General features: G+C 36.4%; 1 protein-coding gene across 1 annotated transcript in view; it reads left to right on the forward strand.

The window, feature by feature from the left end:
* The window catches only part of LEMD3 (LEM domain containing 3), a 91,784-nt gene that overhangs the window by 49,221 nt on the left and 17,591 nt on the right, over positions 1 to 24,972 (forward strand). The window contains exons 2-4 of the mRNA XM_032170656.2: positions 337 to 374; positions 5,235 to 5,301; positions 7,781 to 7,848. Of these exons, the coding sequence (XP_032026547.1) occupies positions 337 to 374; positions 5,235 to 5,301; positions 7,781 to 7,848 (173 nt within the window). The remainder of the gene's footprint in view (positions 1 to 336; positions 375 to 5,234; positions 5,302 to 7,780; positions 7,849 to 24,972) is intronic.

Genomic DNA, 24,972 nt, shown 5'->3' on the forward strand with positions numbered 1-24,972 from the left:
AGAAACTACAGTTTAGAGTAGCTAATTAGATGTTAGTTCAAAGAGACATTACTAATAAGTGGTAGAGATGGAGCTGGGACTTGAACTCAGCTTCTGTGACACCAGAGCACCTGATCTCAATGATTATGAGGAAAACCACTAATTCAACGTGAGAATGATAAGTATAAGTCTGAAAAATTACTTCCCTAACCTTTATTATCACCCGTTTGTTTACATTTGGTTTACATATTTATATCCAGTTTTAGCAAAGTACATGCTGGCATTTCAGAGAGTTTATTTGGGGGATTTGAATTCTTAAGTGATGCTAATACTTCTCTTTTTTTCCTTCCTTGATAGTAGAAAACCCCTTTGGTGAAACATTTGGAAAAATACAAGTAAGTAAATGATCATAATACTGATAATTTCGTGTCATGTTTTATATGATAAAAGCATGAGAATGACTATCAACTGGAAAAAGTAATTTTGAAGTTATTTTAGTCTAAAACAATAGGTTTTATCAACTAAAAAAAATAGTAATTTTAAGGTTATTTTAGTCTAAAACAATAGGCTTTCTTATTCTGAGTATTCCCTAACTGTAGTATAATTAAACCTGACACAGATTTTCTCTTAAGACCTGAACTGTTTATCACTTTACTGTAAAAGACAACTGCCAAGTAAAATGGGAATGGCATATCATCAGTGGATCTTGTCTTACACTTAAAAGTATGCCTGTTGCCTGTAGTTGTTGGATACGTATCCTGAGCAGTTTTTGTCTGTTTTGCCCTCATTTTACCTCTTTGGATCTTCTGCATATTGGCATGCCTATTCGACCATCAAAAGGACTTAGAATCATATCCTTCAGGCTATTTCTTTAATTTTTTAAAGAATGCTGTAATACTAATTTTAACCTAAATTTTACTTATATAAAAATATTTTTCACTTACCCATCATTACAGGGACTTCAGAGGTTAAGATGTTTAAGCTTGTAATTAGTTGTTAATTTTTTATTATAGGAACTGTTCTATAGACCTGTATAGAAAACATTATTTCTTGTACTGAAGGATGTGTAATAATGTGTAATCACATCCATAGAATATTACTTTCTATTGTTAAAGTGGAACTCTGAAATGATTAGTAATATTCTATTGCAGTGATAATTGTTTAAAACAAAGTTGGCTTTTTCAATTGCATTATTAAGTATAACACTGCTACAGTGTCATAATTTAAATTTGGTACAGTATACTTATTGAACATTGGAAATAGAAGACTATTTTCTTCTGTTTAATTTTCCCCAAGGAAGAAACTGAAGTTCTGAACTTCTGAATAATAGTAATAATTATAGTGAAGATAGTGGCTGTTTACTTATATTAAATGCTCATTCTGTACAGGGCCCCTTGCCAAGTTGTATTGGTCTGTTCTCACGCTGCTAATAAAGACATACCGAGACTGGGTAATTTATAAAGGAAAGAGGTTTAATTGACTCACAGTTTGGCTGGGGAGGCCTCACAATTGTGGCGGAAGGTGAAAGTCATGTCTTATCTGGTGGCAGGCAACAGAATATATGCAGGGCAACTCTACTTTATAAAACCATCAGATCTCATGAGACTTTCTCACTATTCATCACGAGAATAGCATGGGGAAAAAAACCCACCCCATGCATGATTCAGTTACGTCCCACCACTGCCTCCCACAACACATGGGGATTATTACAATTCAAGGTAAGATTTGGGTGGGGACACAGAGCCAAACCATATCACAAGTGTTAAAATTCATTATTATTTAATCAAAGGCATAATGCAAACAGTTAAAAATATGCTTGAAGAGAAAATTGGCTGAGGATTGAAGAGGGAAATATTTAATGGTGACAATATATGAGAAAATTGGATAGAGTCACCCTATAGATTTTTCTCCCTCCAAAATGAAAAACAATAATCTGGGCCTTACTAAAACACAATTAGAAAATAGCTAATTCAAATTACAAAATTGCTTTTATTTAATGAAAGATTATTTGAAAGCTTATTTTATGTATTTACTTGTGGAACTTTAACTAGTTTGCAGAATGATTAGGGAAGCCAGTAGTTAGACATTAAGCTGAAATATTAGGAGACCATCTGAAAAGCAGTCAAAATGGAAGAAGAGTGTAATCAAACTGTAAACCAGTAAGTAAGTTTAAAAGTTGATTTGTATACTTTTCAGATTTACTGCTAGTTTAGTGTACTTATACTAAAGATAATTGAACCAAAACCTTTCTGTTTCTTTCTCAAAATGTATTCATTCACTTAATAGCATATATCATCATGCCACTGCACTCTGCTACAGCCTGAGTGACAGAGCAAGACTGTAAAGATAGATAGATAGATAGATAGATAGATAGATAGATAGATAGATAGATAAATAGTATATCTCATAAACACCTACTTAGATTATAATTTAGTTGGTCATTTGGATAGCAGTTGAGGCCCTTCTAGTAGATAGATGGTCATTTAAACTCTGTTTGGTTTTTTTTGCTTATTTAGTTTTTTGAGACAAGGTCTCATTTTTATCACCCAGGCTGGAGTGCAGTGGCATGATCACAACTCACTGCAGCCTCAACCTCCTGGGCTCAAGTTATCCTCCCACCTCAGTCCCCTGAGGAGCTGGGTCTACAGGTGCATACCACCACACCCAGCTAAATTTTGTATTTTTTTGTAGAGATGGGGTTTTGCCACATTGCCCAGGCTGGTCTCAAATTTCTGAGCTCAAGCAATTCTCCTGGCTCAGCCTCCCAAACTGTTGGAATTTCAGGTGTGAGCCACTGCACCCGGCCTTAAATAAATTTTCAATGGAAAGATAATTCTCGTAAAAAACTATAGTTGAGCTTTCTGAGTTCTTAAGTTATTTGTATGAGAATGTAACAGTATGTATGTCATCCAGTATGAGATCAGTTCCATCTGGTTAAGTGTTGTTACTTCTATTTATCTAGTCCAGTGTTTAATATCTGTGAATCAAAAGCTAAAGTTTATTCCCAGGTCCCTCTTATGTTTATTAAAGATGTAATCAGAGGACAGATGCCAAATGTTTAAATTTTGTTTTGTTTTTGAAAGGGGAGTGAAGGAAGGGTATGATAGGACGTATAAAACAAAAAGAAAATAAGTCTCTTTTCCAGATGAAAGGAAAAGAAACACACCACTTCCCATTGCTTTAATCCCAAAACTTAACTAGATTCACCTTGGTTTTATGTGTCACATCCATAAGCTACACTGTCATTGGAACACCTACTCATCCTGTTATGTTGAAGATATTTATTAAAAATGATTTTGTGATTTAATGTATCACAAATGCTTAGGTTTCAGAATCCTGTTTCAGCCCTTGCTCTTATTTTTTTTGAGACAGAGTCTCGCTGTGTCACCAGGCTGGAGTACAGTGGCATGGTCTCCGCTCACTGCAACCTCCGCCTCCTGGGTTCAAGTGATTCTCCTGCCTCAGCCTCCCAAGTAGCTGGGAATACAGGCGCATGCCACCACGCTTAGCTCGCGATCCACCCTCCTCGGGCTGCCAAAGTGCTGGGATTACAGGCGTGAGCCACCACACCCAGCCTACTGTTACTTTTTGATGTCTAATTTTTGCAGTTTGAATTTTTGATCTTATGTGAAGATAAGGACTGGCTTGATTCAGAATCTGATTAAGATAAAATTGAGGCAAAAATATATATATATGTAGGAAGGCAAGTAGTAAACTGAATGAATAAGTAACATCTCAGTCAACCATCTGATATAAAACCAGGTATTCTGGTGGTAGGATCTTGGCACTTTTGATGAGTATTCCTCTTAGTATAACCGATTAAAGCTGCAGTGACAAAAGCGTGCCACCCATAGTGTGCAAACATGTTCTCTTCTGTCCCTGCACATACACCACAAAATAAATGCTTGAGGTTGCATATTATTAGACATATAAATGTTACTTTTCCAGTCTTTTATATCTTGCTTCAATTTGCTCCATGATCTATTCATCCAGTACATCTGTTTTGTTGGAAACTTCAGGAAGAAAGAAAGTAATAAAGACAGAGCCCCCTGATGAATCATGGACTTATTTTAGATAGTACAATAAGCTATTACTCCCTCCCCACCCTGCCCTCCATCATTTATGTCGATCCCTCCTGATTGTAATTGCTCTTAAATTGGAGGTCTTGTTGCTTTAGACTACTTGGCAAGTACTTAGGCTGTACCATTGCAATAATTCTCTATCTGGACTCTTTTCATACAATTATTTCTGCTTCCAGGCCAGCCTGTACATTCTACATTCTGGCCCGGGTAGTATTCCTGATGCACAAGTCTGTTTTACTCTCCTGCTAAATTTTCAGAATGAAGTCAAACTCTCTGTCTTGCTATCCAAGGCTGTCTGGTAGTTAATACTAAACAACTTTTCTAGTAGTTTGCAGAATCAAACAAGGCTACTGGTTATGTAAGAAATATAACCAATGCTTTCATGCCTTCATGCCCTTGCTCAGGGTCTTTCCCATTGCCTAGAATTCTGATCTGTTATTTTTTCCTTTTAAACCAAACTCAAATATTCTGTTCCATAAATTCTCTTCCCTTCTTCCCTCCTTCTGTATTTACAGAAGAAGGAGGGAAGAGAGTCTTCTGTATTACTCTGCAGTTGTTATGTAACATTTAATATGTTTTTTGCCCTTGAGTACAGGAACCATCTTGTTCACTGGGTCTCTCGCTTTGCTGAGAGAACAGTTCTTAAGTCCTAGTAGATGTTTATTTAATATTTGTTTCATTTTAACGGTTCATAAGTTTGTACAGGGGCACCTTGGGAGCCTAGGAGAGGACTGAGTATCAGTCACCGTGCCAGTACTCATTCCCTTAGTTTTATGTGGTTGAGTTAGATTAAAACAAGACATGAAGGGCAGCCTTGATGAAGAAAACAGTCTCATATGAACAGTTTACATAAGAATACACTGTGTAGAGGGGGATTGGGAACATTGCTTTGGTGATTGATGGAGTTTGTTGTCTGTGAGACCTTTTTTGGCACGAACCTTATGCCAATTTTTAAATCATTCTCCAGAAAGTGAAATATTTAGGGTAATAATTTAGAGTCTTAGATTAAGGTTTCTTAAAAATATGGTGCCCATTACTTAAATGTGAATTTGTCTTTCAGATTATGTGGCTTCTGTGATTTTAAATTTACTGTTTTTCTTTTTGATTAAGAATTATTTGGTGTTTTTTTTTTCTTGGAATTGGATATTTCATAATAACTTCTCTTAATTTTAGGAAAGTGAAAAAAATCTTATGATGAACACATTATATAAGCTTCATGATCGATTGGCACAGCTTGCAGGTAATTGTTTTAACTTATAGTTGCTAAAAATGTTTTGAAAAATGTATGTAGTATGTTATTAGTAGAAAATTTTTTTCCAAGTCCAGTGTTATATTTATGAAATATTTTTCTTTAGAAGTTTTCATTACTTATGCAGAGTGATTTTTGATTTTTATATATGTATTTAATCAAGGCTTTTTTCCTGCCTGCCATCTGTATTAGAGGTAATATATATATAATATAGTTATAAAGTTGATAAATTTCTTTATTGCATTAATGGTAACAAAAAATCCGGAAAGCTTAAGTATCAGAGGAATTAGGTAAGCAATGAATTAACTAAAATCTTGGATTAAATATACAAATGCAGATTTTCTTTTATTGGTTGTATAGGTATCATTCTGTTTGATAAAGTAAATTTATTCTCCTGTAATTTTCTCTCTGGATTAATTGCATTTTCCTCGTATTCTGCTCTTAGTAATTCTTTGAGAGCTCTAAGGTAGTCAACTTGTCTGAAATGGGAATAATTTATTATAGATGAATTGGTATCAAGTTTAGCACATGTAAACTTCAGTAGCAGCTTATCTATTACGTTTTTTTAGTCTTTTTTTTTTTAACATATAATCTGAAAGAAGAGACTTGGATTCTTGTAAGCAGTCATAAGAAAAGAAAAATGCAGTTTTCAAACTTTTCTATGTAGCAGATCTTTTGTGTAAACCAGATTATTGGTAGCAGCCTATAGGTAAATATGGAACTTCTCTGGTTGAATGGAGGTATTTAGGATCCTGACAGTTTCCCATCCTGTCATCTTTCTTTGTTTTGTCCATTGGGTTCTTAATTCTGGTCAATTTTTTAAGCTTTTAATTCTGCATTGTATCACTAAAAGCCTTCTTTGCTTTGATTGTCATTCACACACTTCAAGCTAATGACATTTATTTGGTATGCTGTAGCACCCAGAGACAGGTTAAGTATATGCTAGTTACGCTAGCTAGGGATATTGCGAACACAAGCTTCTACAGCTATCTCTGTAGCCTTGTTTTATCAAGTATGGTTCATGGCCAGCTAAATCAGCATAATCTGATGTGCTTTTAAAGATACATATTCTTTCCCCTTGAGTAAGGGTCAGCAAGCTTTTTTTCTGTGAAGGACCAGATAGTGGATATTTTAGGCTTTGTAGGTTAGTTTGCCTCTGTCACAACCACTCAGTTATGTTATACCATGAAAGCAGCCATAAATACTACATAAGTGAATGAGCTTGGCTGTATTCCAATAAAACTTCATTTATAGAAACCAGAGTAGGCCAGATTTGACCCATGGGCTGTAATTTGCAGACCTCTGCCTAAATCTATGGGATCTAAATCTCTGAGGATGCACTAATAAACTTTCAAGACTTGTTCATCTAATAGGTACTTCTCCCCTTTTTATAGCTACTGACATTAAAATGATTACTTGAACAAAACTGAAATAAAAACATGGCTACTTTTAGAAACATTTGCCAAGGATTTTACTTTAATTATTCTACTTTCATGTTAACAAAAGCTTTTTAACTACTTCAAAGACACAGGGAAGGGAAAACATGACAATTGGAGTTCAATATGAGGATAATTTATTTCTAATAACCACTTACAGTCTAAAGAAAAAGCCTTGAATTCGCTTCTTATCAACAATTATAAGAAAAGATAAATGTAGTTTTCCAAAGATTTATATGTAGCACATCCCTTTGTAGAAACCAGATCATAGGTGAAAACTTGTACCTGATTTCCCTGTTGGTCTGTTATAACCAGTTTTTTTTTTTTTTAAGATTTTTTTGAGACAGGATCTTTTCTGTCACTCAGGCTGGAGTGAAGTAGGGTGATCACAGCTCACTGCAGCTTCAAATTCAGGGAGTCAAGCTGTCTTCTTGCCTCTGCTTCCCGAGTAATTGGGACTACAGACGCACACTACCACACCTGGTTATGTTATAACAGTTTTTAAGGCAGGCACACTGCTTGCTAAAGATAGGATTAGTTATACTCTGAAAATGCACATACTTTAATTCATTAATAAATTCAAACTTATTTGAACCCTTAAATGGTTAGCTTTAAGAATAGATGTGTAAGTTAAGTTAGCACAATGAATTTGCTTAATTTTTTCCCTTTTAGGAATAATACATATTTCTGGAGGGCGTCTTGTGTGCCAAGATCTGTGGATAGGCATCAGTGTGACATAGTTCCTATACCAGCTTACAATTTAGTTGGGAATATAAGAGGAAGATATGTTCTTGTTTGGACTGAAATGCATTTAAAAGTTGTGGTTAATGTAAGGGTAGTTGTTTGTTTATATTCTTACTGGAATTTCTTTGCTTATATTCTTACTGGAATTTCTTCTAGAAAGTATAATATTCATGTTCTTTCTTTACTGATTATAATAATATAACCTGTAATTATATAATATATAAAATATTTGAATTAATTATTTGTTTTCTTCTGTTTAATCAAAATTAATAATATGCTAATCTTTCCAGGAGATCATGAATGTGGCAGTTCTAGTCAAAGAACGCTTTCTGTTCAAGAGGCAGCTGCGTATTTAAAAGTAAGCAGTGAAATTAGAATTTTAATAGCTATATTTTAAAAAATTATATAAATCATTGCTATTTGTAAGAATCATATATTTGAGTATTTTAATTGTACTGTTAAAAGCTTGGGCCTGCTGTTTGATATAATAGGAGCAGTTATGAGAAAGTAAAATTGTTCAACTTTTTTTTGTGTGTGTGAGACAGAGTTTCGCTCTTGTTCCCCAGGCTGGAGTGCAATGGCTGATCTCGACTCACTGCAACGTTCGCAACCGGGGTTCAAGCGATTCTCCTGCCTCAGCCTCGCGAGTAGCTGGGATTACAGGCACCCACCACCTCACCCAGCTAATGTTTTTTGTATTTTTAGTAGAGATGGGGTTTCACTATGTTGGCCAGGCTGGTCTCAAACTCCTGGCCTCAAGTGATCCACATGCCTTGGCCTCCCAAAGTGCTGGGATTACAGGCATGAGCCACCTGTTCAATTTTTTTTTAGTTTGTTTTAGAACATTCTCTATGAGAGAATGCATATTAATTTGGAAAGGGTACAAAGAAACATTGGTCAGAGGGAAATTGAGATAGGTGAGTAGTAGCATGTAAGAGAGCAGGTAAACATCTACCATTTATTTAAAATCTTCTGTCCCAGATCAGTTTCTTCTCAGAATACTAAGAGAACTTGCCGTTGAATTTTCTAAACTACTGTAAATAATTTCTGGAAAATCTTAATGAAAGGAAAGGTAGTTGAAGATTAAAGATGGATAAATGTTCTGATTTCTCAGAAGTGGAAAGTGGCATTTGAAAACCATACAGGAAAGCTTGTTGTCGGTCCAGTTCCATAAAGATAATTTCATAAAGATCTGAGTTCTTGCAAATGGAAACGATCCCTGGAAGGTGGCTGGCATTTGAATGTGGACAAGTCATGCCATACAAATTTCATGCCTCCCATCCCCTTGTTAAAATTGTGGTAAAAAATATATAACATGAAATCTATTAACATATTTTTAAGTATACAGTACAACTATATGTGCATTCTTATACAGCAAATCTCTAGAACTTCTTCATCTTGTATGACTGAAACTCTATACCCATTGCACAGCAGGTCCCCATTTTCCTCTGCCCCATATCCCTGGCAACCACCATTTTACTTTCTCCCTCCATCAGTGTGATTAACAGATACCTCATATAAGTTGAATCCTGCAATTTTTGTCCTGTGACTGGCTTATTTCACCTAGCATAATGTCTTCAAGTTTCATCCATATTGTAACATGACAATATTTCCTTCATTTTTTAAGGCTGAGTAGCATTTCATTGTATGTATACACATATTTATCCAGTCATGCTGATGGGCTTTTAGATTATTTCCACCTCTTGGCTATTGTGAATAATTCATCATGAACATGGCAATGCAAATACTTCTTTGAGACTCTACTTTTAATTCTGTCAGACAAATACCTAGAAGTGGGATTGATAGATAATATGGTAGTTCAACTTTTTATTTTTCGAGGAACCTCCATACTGTTTTCATACTGACTGTACCATTTTACATTCTTTCCAATAGTATAGTATTTGCCTTATAGCTCACTGTGTTTTTTATTTGTGTTTCCCTGATGATTACTGATGTTGAGCATCTTTTCATATACCATTTGTATACATATACATCTGTGTGTATGTATAGCATGTATACAGCATATATATAATACCCAATCTGTTGGCCATTTGTATATCTTCTTTGGAGAAGTGCCGTTCAAGTTCTTCGCTGATTTTTAAATTGGGTTATTTATTTTGTTATTGAATTGTGGGGGTTTCTTTTGCATTTTGCATATTAAACACTCGTCAGATATATGGTTTGCAAATATTTTCTCCCATTCTGTAGGTTACTTTTTCACTGTATTCACTGTTTTGTTTTTTTTTTTTACTGCACATATACTTTTTAGTTTGATGTAATCCCACTTTTCTATTTTTGCTTTTGTTGCCTATGCTTTTGGTGTCATATCCAAGAAATTATTGCCCATATCAACGTCAAGAAGCTTTTCTTCTATGTTTTCTTCAAGAAGTTTTATAGTTTCAGGTCTTACATTTAAGTCTTTAATCCATTTAGAGTTGATTTTTGTGTATGGTATAAGATAAAGGTCTAGTTTGATTCTATTGCATGTGGAAATCCAGTTTTCCTAGCACCATTTATTAAAGAGATTGTCATTTCTCCATTGTGTAGTCTGGCACCCTTGTAGAAGATTGTTGGATCATACATCAGTGGCTTTATTTCTGGTTCTCTATTTTGTTCCACTGGTCCATTTATGTCTGTTTTTTTGCTAGTACTATACTGTTTTGATTACTGTAGTTTTGTCATATGTTTTAAAGTTAGTGTGAGGCCTTTGTGGTTCCGTATGGATATTAGGATTATGTCTTCTATTTCTGCAAAAAATGCTGTTGGGATTTTGTATTGCTGTATTGCTTTCAGTAGTATAGTAATTTGAGTAATATTAAGTCTTCTGATTCACGAACATGAGATGTCTTTCTATTTATTTGTGTCTTTTATTTCATTCAGCGCTTTTTTTTTTTTGTAGTTTTCAGTGTTTAAGTCTTTCACCTCCCTGGTTAAGTTTATTCCTAAGTGTCTAAATCTTTCTAATGCTGTTGTAAATGGGATTATTTTCTTAACCTCCTTTTCAGATTGATTGTTGTTAGTGTATAGAAATGTAACTGATTTTTGTATATTGATTTTATACCTTCCAACTTAGCTGAATTTGTTTAACAAGATTTTTTTTTTTTTTTTTTATACTTTAGGGTTTTAGGGTACATGTGCACAATGTGCAGGTTTGTTACATATGTATCCATGTGCCATGTTGATTTCCTGCACCCATTAACTCGTCATTTAGCATTAGGTGTATCTCCTAATGCTGTCCCTCCCCCCTCCCCCCACCCCACAACAGTCCCCGGAGTGTGATGTTCCCCTTCCTGTGTCCATGAGTTCTCATTGTTCAATTCCCACCTATGAGTGAGAACATGCGGTGTTTGGTTTTTTGTCCTTGCGATAGTTTACTGAGAATGATGTTTTCCAGTTTCATCCATGTCCCTACAAAGGACACGAACTCATCATTTTTTATGGCTGCATAGTATTCCATGGTGTATATGTGCCACATTTTCTTAATCCAGTCTATCGTTGTTGGACATTTGGGTTGGTTCCAACTCTTTGCTATTGTGAATAGTGCTGCAATAAACATACGTGTGCATGTGTCTTTATAGCAGCATGATTTATAGTCCTTTGGGTATATACCCAGTAATGGGATGGCTGGGTCAAATGGTATTTCTAGTTCGAGATCCCTGAGGAATCGCCACACTGACTTCCACAATGGTTGAACTAGTTTACAGTCCCACCAACGGTGTAAAAGTGTTCCTATTTCTCCACATCCTCTCCAGCACCTATTGTTTCCTGATTTTTTAATGATGGCCATTCTAACTGGTGTGAGATGGTATCTCACTGTGGTTTTGATTTGCATTTCTCTGATGGCCAGTGATGATGAACATTTCTTCATGTGTTTTTTGGCTGCATAAATGTCTTCTTTTGAGAAGTGTCTGTTCATGTCCTCTGCCCACTTTTTGATGGGGTTGTTTGTTTTTTTCTTGTAAATTTGTTTGAGTTCATTGTAGATTCTGGATATTAGCCCTTTGTCAGATGAGTAGGTTGCAAAAATTTTCTCCCATTCTGTAGGTTGCCTGTTCACTCTGATGATAGTTTCTTTTGCTGTGCAGAAGCTCTTTAGTTTAATGAGATCCCATTTGTCGATTTTTGCTTTTGTTGCCATTGCTTTTGGTGTTTTAGACATGAAGTCCTTGCCCACGCCTATGTCCTGAATGGTATTGCCTAGGTTTTCTTGTAGGATTTTAATGGTTTTAGGTCTAACATATAAGTCTTTAATCCATCTTGAATTAATTTTTGTATAAGGTGTAAGGAAGGGATCCAGTTTCAGCTTTCTATATATGGCTAGCCAGTTTTCCCAGCACCATTTATTAAATAGGGAATCCTTTCCCCATTTCTTGTTTTTGTCAGGTTTGTCAAAGATCAGATAGCTGTAGCTATGCGGCGTCATTTCTGAGGGCTCTGTTCTGTTCCATTGATCTATGTCTCTGTTGTGGTACCAGTACCATGCTGTTTTGGTTACTGTAGCCTTGTAGTATAGTTTAAAGTCAGGTAGCATGATGCCTCCAGCTTTGTTCTTTTGACTTAGGATTGACTTGGCGATGCGGGCTCTTTTTTGGTTCCATATGAACTTTAAAGTAGTTTTTTCCAATTCTGTGAAGAAAGTCATTGGTAGCTTGATGGGGATGGCATTGAATCTATAAATGACCTTGGGCAGTATGGCCATTTTCACGATATTGATTCTTCCAACCCGTGAGCATGGAATGTTCTTCCATTTGTTTGTATCCTCTTTTATTTCATTGAGCAGTGGTTTGTAGTTCTCCTTGAAGAGGTCCTTCACATCCCTTGTAAGTTGGATTCCTAGGTATTTTATTCTCTTTGAAGCAATTGTGAATGGGAGTTCACTCATGATTTGGCTCTCTGTTTGTCTGTTATTGGTGTACAAGAATGCTTGTGATTTTTGTACATTAATTTTGTATCCTGAGACTTTGCTGAAGTTGCTAATCAGCTTAAGGAGATTTTGGGCTGAGACAATGGGGTTTTCTAGATATACAATCATGTCATCTGCAAACAGGGACAATTTGACTTCCTCTTTTCCTAATTGAATACCCTTTATTTCCTTCTCCTGCCTGATTGCTCTGGCCAGAACTTCCAGCACTATGTTGAAAAGGAGCGGTGAGAGAGGGCATCCCTGTCTTGTGCCAGTTTTCAGAGGGAATGCTTCCAGTTTTTGCCCATTCAGTATGATATTGGCTGTGGGTTTGTCATACATAGCTCTTATTATTTTGAGATACGTCCCATCAATACCTAATTTATTGAGAGTTTTTAGCATGAAGGGTTGTTGAATTTTGTCAAAGGCCTTTTCTGCATCTATTGAGATAACCATATGGTTTTTGTCTTTGGTTCTGTTTATATGCTGGATTACATTTATTGATTTGCGTATGTTGAACCAGCCTTGCATCCCAGGGATGAAGCCCACTTGATCATGGTGGATAAGCTTTTTGATGTGCTGCTGGATTCGGTTTGCCAGTATTTTATTGAGGATTTTTGCATCAATGTTCATCAAGGATATTGGTCTGAAATTCTCTTTTTTGGTTATGTCTCTGCCAGGTTTTGGTATCAGGACGATGCTGGCTTCATAAAATGTGTTAGGGAGGATTCCCTCTTTTTCTATCAATTGGAATAGTTTCAGAAGGAATGGTACCAGTTCCTCCTTGTACCTCTGGTAGAATTCAGCTGTGAATCCGTCAGGTCCTGGACTCTTTTTGGTTGGTAAGCTATTGATTATTGCCACAATTTCAGAACCTGTTATTGGTCTATTCAGAGATTCAACTTCTTCCTGGTTTAGTCTTGGGAGGGTGTATTTGTCGAGGAATTTATCCATTTCTTCTAGATTTTCTAGTTTATTTGCATAGAGGTGTTTGTAGTATTCTCTGATGGTAGATTGTATTTCTGTGGGATCGGTGGTGATATCCCCTTTTTCGTTTTTTATTGCATCTATTTGATTCTTCTCTCTTTTCTTCTTTATTAGTCTTGCTAGCGGTCCATCAATTTTGTTGATCTTTTCAAAAAACCAGCTCCTGGATTCATTAATTTTTTGAAGGGTTTTTTGTGTCTCTATTTCCTTCAGTTCTGCTCTGATTTTAGTTATTTCTAGCCTTCTGCTAGCTTTTGAATGTGTTTGCTCTTGCTTTTCTAGTTCTTTTAATTGTGATGTTAGGGTGTCAATTTTGGATCTTTCCTGCTTTCTCTTGTGGGCATTTAGTGCTATAAATTTCCCTCTACACACTGCTTTGAATGTGTCCCAGAGATTCTGGTATGTTGTGTCTTTGTTCTCGTTGGTTTCAAAGAACATCTTTATTTCTGCCTTCATTTCATTATGTACCCAATAGTCATTCAGGAGCAGGTTGTTCAGTTTCCATGTAGTTGAGCGGTTTTGAGTGAATTTCTTAATCCTGAGTTCTAGTTTGATTGCACTGTGGTCTGAGAGACAGTTTGTTATAATTTCTGTTGTTTTACATTTGCTGAGGAGAGCTTTACTTCCAACTATGTGGTCAATTTTGGAATAGGTGTGGTGTGGTGCTGAAAAAAATGTATATTCTGTTGACTTGGGGTGGAGAGTTCTGTAGATGTCTATTAGGTCCACTTTATGTAGAGCTGAGTTCAATTCCTGGATATCCTTGTTAACTTTCTGTCTCGTTGATCTGTCTAATGTTGACAGTGGGGTGTTAAAATCTCCCATTATTATTGTGTGGGAGTTTAAGTCCCTTTGTAGGTCACTGAGGACTTGCTTTATGAATCTGGGTGCTCCTGTGTTGGGTGCATATATATTTAGGATAGTTAGCTCTTCTTGTTGAATTGATCCCTTTACCATTATGTAATGGCCTTCTTTGTCTCTTTTGATCTTTGTTGGTTTAAAGTCTATTTTATCAGAGACTAGGATTGCAACCCCTGCCTTTTTTTGTTTTCCAGTTGCTTGATAGATCTTCCTCCATCCCTTTATTTTGAGTCTATGTGTGTCTCTGCACGTGAGATGGGTTTCCTGAATACAGCACAGTGATGGGTCCTGACTCCTTATCCAGTTTGCCAGTCTGTGTCTTTTGATTGGAGCATTTAGCCCATTTACATTTAACGTTAATATTGTTATGTGTGAATCTGATCCTGTCATTATGATGTTAGTTGGTTATTTTGCTCGTTAGTTGCTATTGTTTCTTCCTAGCCTCGATGGTCTTTACAATTTGGCATGTTTTTGCAGTGGCTGGAACCGGTTGTTCCTTTCCATGTTTAGTGCTTCCTTCAGGAGCTCTTTTAGGGCAGGCCTGGTGGTGACAAAATCACTCAGCGTTTGCTTGTCTGTAAAGTATTTTATTTCTCCTTCACTTATGAAGCTTAGTTTGGCGGGATAGCAAATTCTGGGTTGAAAATTCTTTTCTTTAAGAATGTTGAATATCGGCCCCCACTCTCTTCTGGCTTGTAGAGTTTCTGCTGAGAGATCAGCTGTTAGGTTGATGGGCTTCCCTTTGTGGGTAACCCGACCTTTCTCTCTGGCTGCCCTTAACATTTTTTCCTTCATTTCAACTTTGGTGAATCTGACAATTATGTGTCTTGGAGTTGCCCTTCTCGAGGAGTATCTTTGTGGCGTTCTCTGTATTTCCTGAATCTGAATGCTGGCCTGCCTTGCTAGATTGGGGAAGTTCTCCTGGATAATATCTTGCAGAGTGTTTTCCAACTTGGTTCCATTCTCCCCATCATTTTCAGGTACACCAATCAGACGTAGGTTTGGTCTTTTCACATAGTCCCAAATTTCTCGGAGGCTTTGTTCATTTCTTTTTATTCTTTTTTCTCTAAACTTCCCTTCTCTCTTCATTTCATTCATTTCATCTTCCATCAGCGATACCCTTTCTTCCAGTTGATCGCATCTGCTACTGAGGCTTCTGCAATCTTCGCGTAGTTCTTGAAACTTGGCGCCAGGTGCGGGACACAATCTCCTAGTGTGCCGTTTTCCAGGCCTGTTGGAGAAGCGTAGTATTAGGGTGGGACTGACCCGATTTTCCAGGTGCCGTGTGTTACCCCTTTCTTTGACTGAATTTTTTTTTTTTTGAGACAGAGTCTCACTCTGCCACCCAGGCTGGAGTGCAGTGGCGTGATCTCTGCTCATTACAACCTCCACCTCCTGGGCTCAAGTGATTCACATGTCTCAGCTTCCTGAGTAGATGGGATTACAGGTGTGTGCCACCACACCTGGTAAATTTTTTTGTATTTTTAGTAGAGATGGGGTTTCACCATGTTGGCCAGGCTGGTCTCGAACTCCTGACCTCAGGTGATCCACCCACATCGGCCTCCCAAAGTGCTGGGATAATAAGCATGAGCCACCATGCCTGGCCAGGAAAATCTTTCAGTTTGTCACCATTGAGTATGATACTAGCTAAGGGTTTCCATGTATGGCCTTTAATATGTTGAGATAATTTCCTTCTGTTCCTCTTTATTGAATGGTTTTATCATGAAAGGATATTGAATTTTTGTCAAATGCTTTTTCTGCATCTATTGAGATGATCATGTGAATTTAATCCTTTGTTCTATTAATGTGGCATATTCAATTTTGATTTTTGTCTGTTGAACCATCTTGGTGTCTGAGGTATACGATCCTCGTGTGTGATCCTTTTCATGTGCTTTTGAATTCAGTTTGCTAGTGTTTGAGGATTTTTGTATCTCAGGGATTTTAGTCTGTAATTTTCTTATAATATCATTGTCTGGCTTTGGTGTCAGAGTAATGCTGGCCTCATAAAATGAGTTTGGAATTGTTTCATCCTTTTCAATTTTTCAGAAGAATTTGGATAGGATTGGCATTAATTCTTCTTTAATAAAATAAATAATAAACTCAGAAATGAATTCTGATTTTTTTCTTAGTCTAGTTAAGGGTTTGTCAATTTTGATCTTTTCAAAAAACCAACTGTCAGTTTTATTGATTCATTAAATTCTCTATTTAATTTATTTTTGCTCCAATCTTTATTATTTCCTCCCTTCTGCTAATCTTAGGCTTAGTATGTTCTTTTTTTAGTTCTTTGAGATGTAAAGTTAGATTTCTCATTTGAGATTTTTTTTTTTTTTTAACATAGGCTTACCACTGTAAACCTTTCTCTTGGTATTGCTTTTACTGCTTCTCATAAATTTTGTTAGGTTGTGTTTTTTATTTTTTTATTTTAATACATTTATAATTTTTCTTTTGATTTCTGCTTTGACCCAGTGCTTGTTCTAGGAGAATGTTGTTTAATTTACACATATTTGTGAATTTCTCAGTTTTTCTCTGCTTTTGATTTTTAGTTTCATTTCATTGTGGTGTGAAAAGATACTTGGTATGATTTCGATCGTCTTTAATGTGTTAAGATTTTTGTGGCCTAACATATGATCTAATTTGGAGAATGTTCCCTGTGTACTTGATAAGAATGTGTATTCTACTCCTGTTGGGTGGAATTTTCTATATATTTCTGTTAGATCCATTTGATCTTAATTGTTGTTCAAGTCCTCTGCTCCCTTATTGATCTTCTATTCATTATTGAAAGAGGGGTATTGAAACCTCCTGTTGTGTTGCTGTAATTTCTCCTTTCAGTTTTGTCATTGTTTGCTTCATATAATCAGGTACTCTAATGTGGGATACGTATTTAGAATTGTTAAATCTTCCAGATTAATTGATCCCTTTGTCATTTATATAATGAATATCCTTCCTTGTCTCATGTGATGATTTTTTTTTTTGAGACAGAGTCTAGGCCTGTCACCCACGCTTGAGTGCAGTGGTGAGATCCATAGCTTACTGCAGTCTCAAACTCCTGGGCTCAAGTGATCCTCCTGCCTCAGCCTCCCAAGTAGCCGGGGCTATAGACACATGCCACCATACCTGACTAATTTTTAAACTTTTTGTAGAGACAAGATCTCACTATGTTGCCTTTAAGTCAAAAATTTCTCTAATGTAAGTATGGCTACCCCTACTCTTTTTTTGTTATTATCTGCATGGAATATCTTTTTCCATCTTTTGGCTGTCAGCCTGTGTGTGTCCTTAAATCTAAGGTGTACACATGATACAATTGGAGCTTTTTTTTTTTATTCATTCAGCCACTCAGTGTGCTTTGATTTGGGAGTTTAGTCCATTTACATTTAAAGTAATTACTAATGGGGAAGGACTTATATTGCCTTTTTTGTTGAATATTTTCTCTCTGTATTGTAGCTTTTTTGTCCCTTTTTCCATATCTTACTCTTTTGTGTGTCTTTTTTTTTTTTTTGTAGTGACAAACTGTGATTTCTTTCTCATTTTCTTTTACGTGTCTTTTGTAGGCATTTATGGTTGCTATTGGAGCTTATATAAATCATCTTATATTCACAGTAATATTTTAACCTGATAACACCTTAACTTTAGTCACATGGAAAGTGTCTACCTTTTTCTCTCTCTCTTCATCCTTTATATTATTGATGTCACAGATTACATCTTTTCATATTGTGTATCATCAACATATTTTTATAAAGTTTTTTATACTTTTGTCTTTTAAATTATATATCACAATTAAGTGATTTACACACCACCATTACAGTGTTACAGTATTCTGATTTTGTCTATATATTTACCTTTATCAGCAAGCTTTATATTTTCATATGCTTTTGCATTGCTAGGTAGCATCCTTTCATTTAACTTGGGACTCCACTTTAGCATTTCTTGTGAAGCAGTTCTAGTGATGATTAACTCCCTTGGCTTTTATTCTGAAAAAATATTTCTTCATTTTTGAAGGATGGTTTTTCTGGATATGTAGTAGTCCCCTTTATCCATGGTTTTGCTTTCCACAGTTTCAGTAACCCCTAGTCAACTATGGTCTGAAAATATTAAATGGAAAATTCCAGAAATAAAAAATTGTATACCATTTTTAATAGTATGATATACTGCTCCCCCCCCCCCCCCCCACACACACACAGTATTCTTGGTTGGCAGTTGTTTTCTTTCAGTACTTTGAATATGTTATTTCACTCTCTCCTGCTTTGTAAAGTCTTTTGGGGACTCCCTTGTATGTGATGAGTAGCTTGCATCTTGGCTGCTTTGTTCTCCTTGGTTTTGAACAATTTGAACATAACATGTCTGAATATGGACTTATTTTGGTTTATCCTCATTCATTGGCTTCCTTCAATCTGAATACCCATTTTCTTCCCCAGTTTGGGGAGTTTTGGGCCCCAAATGACATGGTGTTTTTATTTTTGTTTTGTTTTTTTGCCTGTTTCTTTCTTCTCTTTCTGAAACTTCCGTATTACTTATATTGCTTATATTGGTTGGCTTAATGGTGTCCCATTAAGTTCCTTTCTTTACTTGTCTTTATCCTTTCTTCATTTTGCTTGTCTGACAGAATAATTCCAAATGACCTTCTTTGAGTTTGCTGATTATTTCTTCTGTTTGATCCAGTCTGCTCTTGAACCCCTCTAATGAATTCTTAAATTCAGTTATTCTTTAGCTCCAAAATTTCTTGGTTTTAAAAATATTTTCTGTCTCTTTGTTGATATTCTTACTTGATTCATGCATTGTTTTCTTGATCTTGTTGAGTGTCTTTATGATGGCTTTTTAAAAATTCTTTGTCATGTAATCCTTAGACTTCTACTTATTTAGGATTGTTTTGGAAGTGTATTTTGTTTCTTTGATTGACCATGTTTTCATGGTCCTTCATGTGCCTTGTTACTTTGTGTTGGGATTCGTGCATTTAACAACAACAACAGAAAAAAAAAGCCACCTTTGTAGACTTTGTGCGGGGAAAGTCTTTTACCAATATGTCTGTGTAGACATTCTGGATTTCTTAGATATCTTTTCTGTGGTTGTGGTTGTGTCCTCTCTGGATTTTTGCCTGTGAATTTCCAATTAGAGAAGTTTTGCTGGTTTATTTTCTCATAGTTTATAATCTTTTGATCCCTGGTATCTGTAGATTATCCCTGGTGTCTGTAGATTATCTGGAGCTGCCATAAGCTATCCAACTCTTTTGTTTGTCTGTTTGTTTGTTTGTTTGTTTGTTTTGAGACACAGTCTTGCTCTGTTGCCCAGGCTGGAGTGCAGTGACAGGATCTCAGCTCACTGCAACCTCTGCCTCCCTAGTTCAAGCGATTCTCCTGCCTCAGCCTCCCAAGTAGCTGGAACTACAGGTGCCTGCCACCATGCCCAGCTAATTTTTTGTATTTTTAGTAGAGACGGGGTTTCACCATGTTAGCCAGGATGGTCTCGATCTCCTGACCTTGTGATCCACCCATCTTGGCCTCCCAAAGTGCAAGGATTACAGGCATGAGCCACCGCTCCTGGCCCAGCTCTTTTTTCTTCTTAGTGGCCCCCAGGCATCTAGAGTATACTGAGTCCTATCTGCATTTTGAATCAGGTGAGGCAGAAGCCAGCCAGGCAACACTCGCTGCCCCTGTGAAGTCAGAACTTTGGATGCATGTCTAACTTTTTTCCTCTCCAGGGAGAAGCCAAGAGTTGGGGGTTTTTCTCAACTTTCTTCATGCCGAGCTGGGGGTGGGGACAATGGTGAGTGAGTGCTGTTGCCTTTGTTATTAGTAGTCCTCAACTTGGTGTCTTTCAACTATTAGATTCAGACACGACAAAAACCAGTTGCCCCCAAAAGTCAGATCATTAGATGTATGTTCTAGTCTTCTGTTTTCCTTCTGAGGAGGAAGCCACGAGTTGGGAGTTTCTTCTCTATTGCACTGCCCTGTGGGGTGATGACAGTGTCTGGGAAGTGAGTGACATGAATTTTCCTAACAGCTTTGATACAGGTGGTTTTGTGCTTGCCTAGGTGCAGGAACCTTTTAACTAATTTCTGGATTTTTCACAAATGGAATTACTCCATGTATTTTTGTTGAATCAGTGTCTCATTGAGAGAAGGAGGGTCTGGGGCTTCCTATTCTGCTGATGTCACTCCTCCACTTTTTAAAATTTAAGAATGTAGTATATGTTTTAAGGCTTTCAGCAAAGTTTTGGTGATAGTCTCCTGTGATACGCTTGTCAACAAAGAGAAATATTGACTGAGTTTTTAACTTAATGCATGACTTATATGTAGGTACCAAAAAGATCCTAAGACAGTATAATAAGGAGATTATATCTGGAGTCAAATTCTGGCACTGCCAGTAGAAGCTATTACATTTTGGTAAAGTCTGTAACTTTTCTGAACATGTTTCTTTGTGAATGTGGGACTGCTGTTAATACCTGTCAAAGTTGTTGGGAGACTTGAGTATATAAAATGCCTAGCTCAGTGCCTGATGATTATAGTAGCTTCCCAATAAATTCAGTTTCTGTGTTTTCTAATTAGTGCCACTCTAGCGAGTAATCTCTAATAACATGCCACATAAATTTTGCTTAAGGTTGTTTATTGTCTTTATTTTCAATTTTGACCTAGATGAGAACATTAATGACAGTAAAATGTATGGATAGTGTAATAGCTAATAGACTGGACCGTTAAAGGATCAGAATTCAAAAAGATCTTGACTAAGGAGGAGTTATGATTATAGGGCTCAGTGTTATGGGATGGACGAATGTCAGGGTGCAGGCAAAAAAAAAGGGATTGGATTGAGGCTGAAGGAGACAGAATAAAATATTCCATGAAGAAAGGCATAGTGAGAATCCAAAGCAAGCAAACTATTCTTTATAAAATAATTTAATGGGTTTTTACTGCTAGTAGTAGGACTGTGTTATCCCATTCAGTGTTTCTTTCCTATTTTCTTTTTGTTAGGTAGTTAAACCTCTGAGATTTGATCTCTGAGAGGTAATACCATAGATCTGTGTTATGATTGGTCATAAATTCCTGGAGCAAGTTTCATTGCTTTTCAGAAGAATCCTGAGACTCTTAAAGCATATTAAATATGATTAATTCTTCCTTGGTATCTGGGGATTACTTCCGGGACCCCCATGGACACAAAAATTTGTAGATGCTCAAGTCCTTTATATAAAATACTGTAGTATTTACATATAACCTATGCATATCCTGCTATATACCTTAAATCTTCTCTAGATTACTGCTAATACAATGTAAATGGTATGTAAATAGTTATTATTTTACTGTATCATTTACTGCAAACTTGTCCAACTTGCAGCCCAGGACAGCTTTGAATGCGGCCCAACACAAATTTGTAAACTTTCTTAAAACATAAGAATTTTTGCGATTTTTTTTTTTTTTTTTTTTTTTTGGCTCATCAGCTGTCGTTAACGTATTTTTCGTGTGGCCCAAGACAGTTCTTCCAGTGGGGCCAAGGGAAGCCAAAAGATTAGACACTCCTGGTTTAGGGTATAATAAGGAAAAAAAAAAAAGACTGTACAAGTTTAATGCAGACATAATCATCTGTTTTTTTCCTAAATATTTTTGATTCATGATAGACTATATTGACTCTATGCAGTATTTCAGTCCATGGATGTGGAACCCATGGATAAAAGGACTGACTGTACTGTGTTTGAAGGACTGAAGAAATGGGATAGGGACTGGGGACAAGATAGGACCTGACCAGTAATTAAGGTGGAGCTGAGGAAGAGGCAGGGGTTGGTGTGGAATTATTAACCTCTCTTTCACTTCTTCCAACCATTTTCTTGTAGCTGTGGGTCAGCAATGGTACAAGTTAAAAAGAAGGGACACAGATGCGGGGTTGGGGTAAGTCAAAGTCTAAGCCAGGCAGCAATAGAGTATAAGATGAATTCTACTAAAGACTAGCAGCAAAAAAGTTACTGGAAGCACTCTTGCATGAGTTAAATTGGAAACTGCTTATATCTACTTAAAGATATTAATGAACTGAAGCTTTTTTTGTTTTATTATTATTATTATTATTATTATTAGTTATTTTTTTGGGGGATGGAGTCGCGCTCTGTTGCCCAGGCTGGAGTGCAGTGACGAGATCTCGGCTCACCGCAAGCTCTGCTTCCCGGGTTCATGCCATTATCCTGCCTCAGCCTCCTGAATAGCTGGGACTGCAGGCACCTGCCACCATGCCCGGCTAATTTTTTTGTATTTTTAGTAGAGACAGGGTTTCACCATGTTAGCCAGGATGGTCTTGATCTCCTGACCTTGTCATCCGCCCGTCTCGGCCTCCCAGAGTGCTGGGATTACAGGCGTGAGCCACCGTGCCCAGCCACTTTTATTATTTTTAATTGACATAATTGTACATATTTATGGGGTATAGTGTGATATTTTGATACATGTATACGATGTGTAATGATCCGGTCGGGATAAATGAGCCATCACCTCAAACATTTATCATTTCTTTGTGTTGGGAACATTCAAAATTTGCTCTTTTAGCTATTTGAAAATATATAATAAATTGTTAATAATTATAGTTGCCTTGCAGTGTTATAGAACACTAGAATTTATCCCTCCTACCTAGTTATAATTTCATTTAACTAACCTCTGGCTACAGCCTCTCCCCCTGTCACTTTGCCACTTTCTAGCCTCTAGTAACCACTATTCTCTTCTACCTCCATGAGATCAACTTTTTAGTTTCCCCAAAGGTAGAATAAGCCAAATTCTTAGTAGTCCTTAACTTGGACTTCTAACTCACTTGTCTTCCACAAGTGAGAACATATGCTATTTGTCTTTCTGTGGTTGGCTTATTTCACTTAACATAATGTTCTTCAAGTGCATCTGTGTTGCTGTGAATCACTTAATTTTATTCTTTATTATGGCTGAATAGTATTCCATTGTATATATACCACATTTTCTTTATTCCTCTGTTAATGAGCACTTAGGTTGATTCCGTATTATTGTTAATAATGTGGCAATAAATGAGAGTACAGAACCTCTTTCACTTACTGATTTTCATTCCTTTGGATAGATACCCAGTAGTGAGATTGCTGGATCATATGGTAGTTCTATTTTTAATTTTTTGAGGATCCACCATACTATGTTCTGCAATGCCTGAACTGATTTACATTCCCACCAACAGCGGATAAGAGTTCCCCTTTCTCTGCATTCTCACCAGCATTTGTTATTTTTTGTCTTTTTGATACTAGCGGTGAGTGAATATCTCATTGTGGTTTTGATTTGCATTTCCCTGATGATTCGTATGTTGGGCATTTTTTCATATGCCAGTTGGTTGTTTGTATGTCTTCTTTTAAGAGATGTCTGTTAAGCTCATTTGCCCATTGAGTTCCTTGTGTGTTCTGGATATCAATCCCTTGTCAGATGAGTAGTTTGCAAATGTCCCCCATTCTACTAGTCATCTCTTCACTCTGTTGCTGCCTTTGCTGTGCAGAATCTTTTATTTTGCTATAACCCCATTTGTTTTTGCATTTGTATCTTCTCCATAAAAACCTTTGTCCAGACTAATGTCCTGAAGCATTCCTCCTGTATTATCTTTTAGTACTTTCATAATTTTAGGTCTTACATTTAATTATTTAATCCATTTTGAGTTGATTTTTGTGTATGGTGAGAAATAAGGGGTCTGGTTTCATTCTGCCTGTTTTCACAGCACCATTTAGTGAAGAGACTGGCCTCTCCCCAGTGAATGGTCTTTGCACCTATGTCGAAAATCAGTTGGCTGTAAATATGTGGATTTATTTCTGGGGTCTTTATTCTGTTCCAGTGGTCTGTGTGTCTGCTTTTATGCCAGTACCATGCTGTTTTGGTTACTATAGCTTTGTAGTGTATTTTGAGGTTTTATAGTGTGATGCATCCAGCTTTGTTCTTTTTGCTCAGGATTGCTTTGACTGTTCATAGTTCCATATGAACTTTAGAATGGTTTTCTTCTACTTACGTGAAGAATGTCAGTGGTATTGCAATAGGGATTGCATTGAATCTATACATAGATTATTTTTGGTAGTGTAGTTGTTTTCATAATCTTCTAATCATGAACATGGGATGTCTTTTTTATGGTGTTTTATGGTTTTTTTTTTTTTAGATATCTTTTACCTTCTTGGTTAAATGTAATTGTAGGTATTTTATTCATTTATTTATTTTTGTAGCTATTGTAAGTAGAACTGCTTTCTTGATTTCTTTCTCTGCTAGTTTTTTGTTGGTATATGTTACTGATTTTGAGTATTGATTTTCCGTCCTGCAAGTTTATTTATTAATCAGTTCTAAGAGGTTTTTGGTGGAACTTTTAGGGTGTTCCACATTAACATCATGTCATCTGCACATAAGGACAGTTTTTCTCCTTTCCAATTTGGATGCCCTTTATTTCTTTTTCTTGCCTAATTGCTCTGGCTAGGACTTCCAATACTATGTTAAATAAGAATGGTGAGAATGGGCACTGTTGTCTTGTTCCGTTTCCTATAGGGAAAGCTTTCAGCTTTTTCTCATTCAGTATGCTGTTGGCTGTGGGTTTGCCATATATGGCCTTTATTGTGTCCTTCAGTACCTAGTTTGTTGAGAGTTATCATGAAGAGATGTTAAATTGTAATGCTTTTTCTGCAGTGAACTCTGTAGCCTTTAGAAGATTTTTGTATCTTGAGTTATTTTATGTTTCATATTTGGTTTTGTTTAATTTAGTAGCATTTCTGTGGTATATTTTTATAAAATTATGG

The sequence above is a fragment of the Hylobates moloch genome, unplaced genomic scaffold (assembly GCF_009828535.3).
Source record: "Hylobates moloch isolate HMO894 unplaced genomic scaffold, HMol_V3 SCAFFOLD_12, whole genome shotgun sequence".
Lineage (NCBI taxonomy): Eukaryota > Metazoa > Chordata > Mammalia > Primates > Hylobatidae > Hylobates > Hylobates moloch.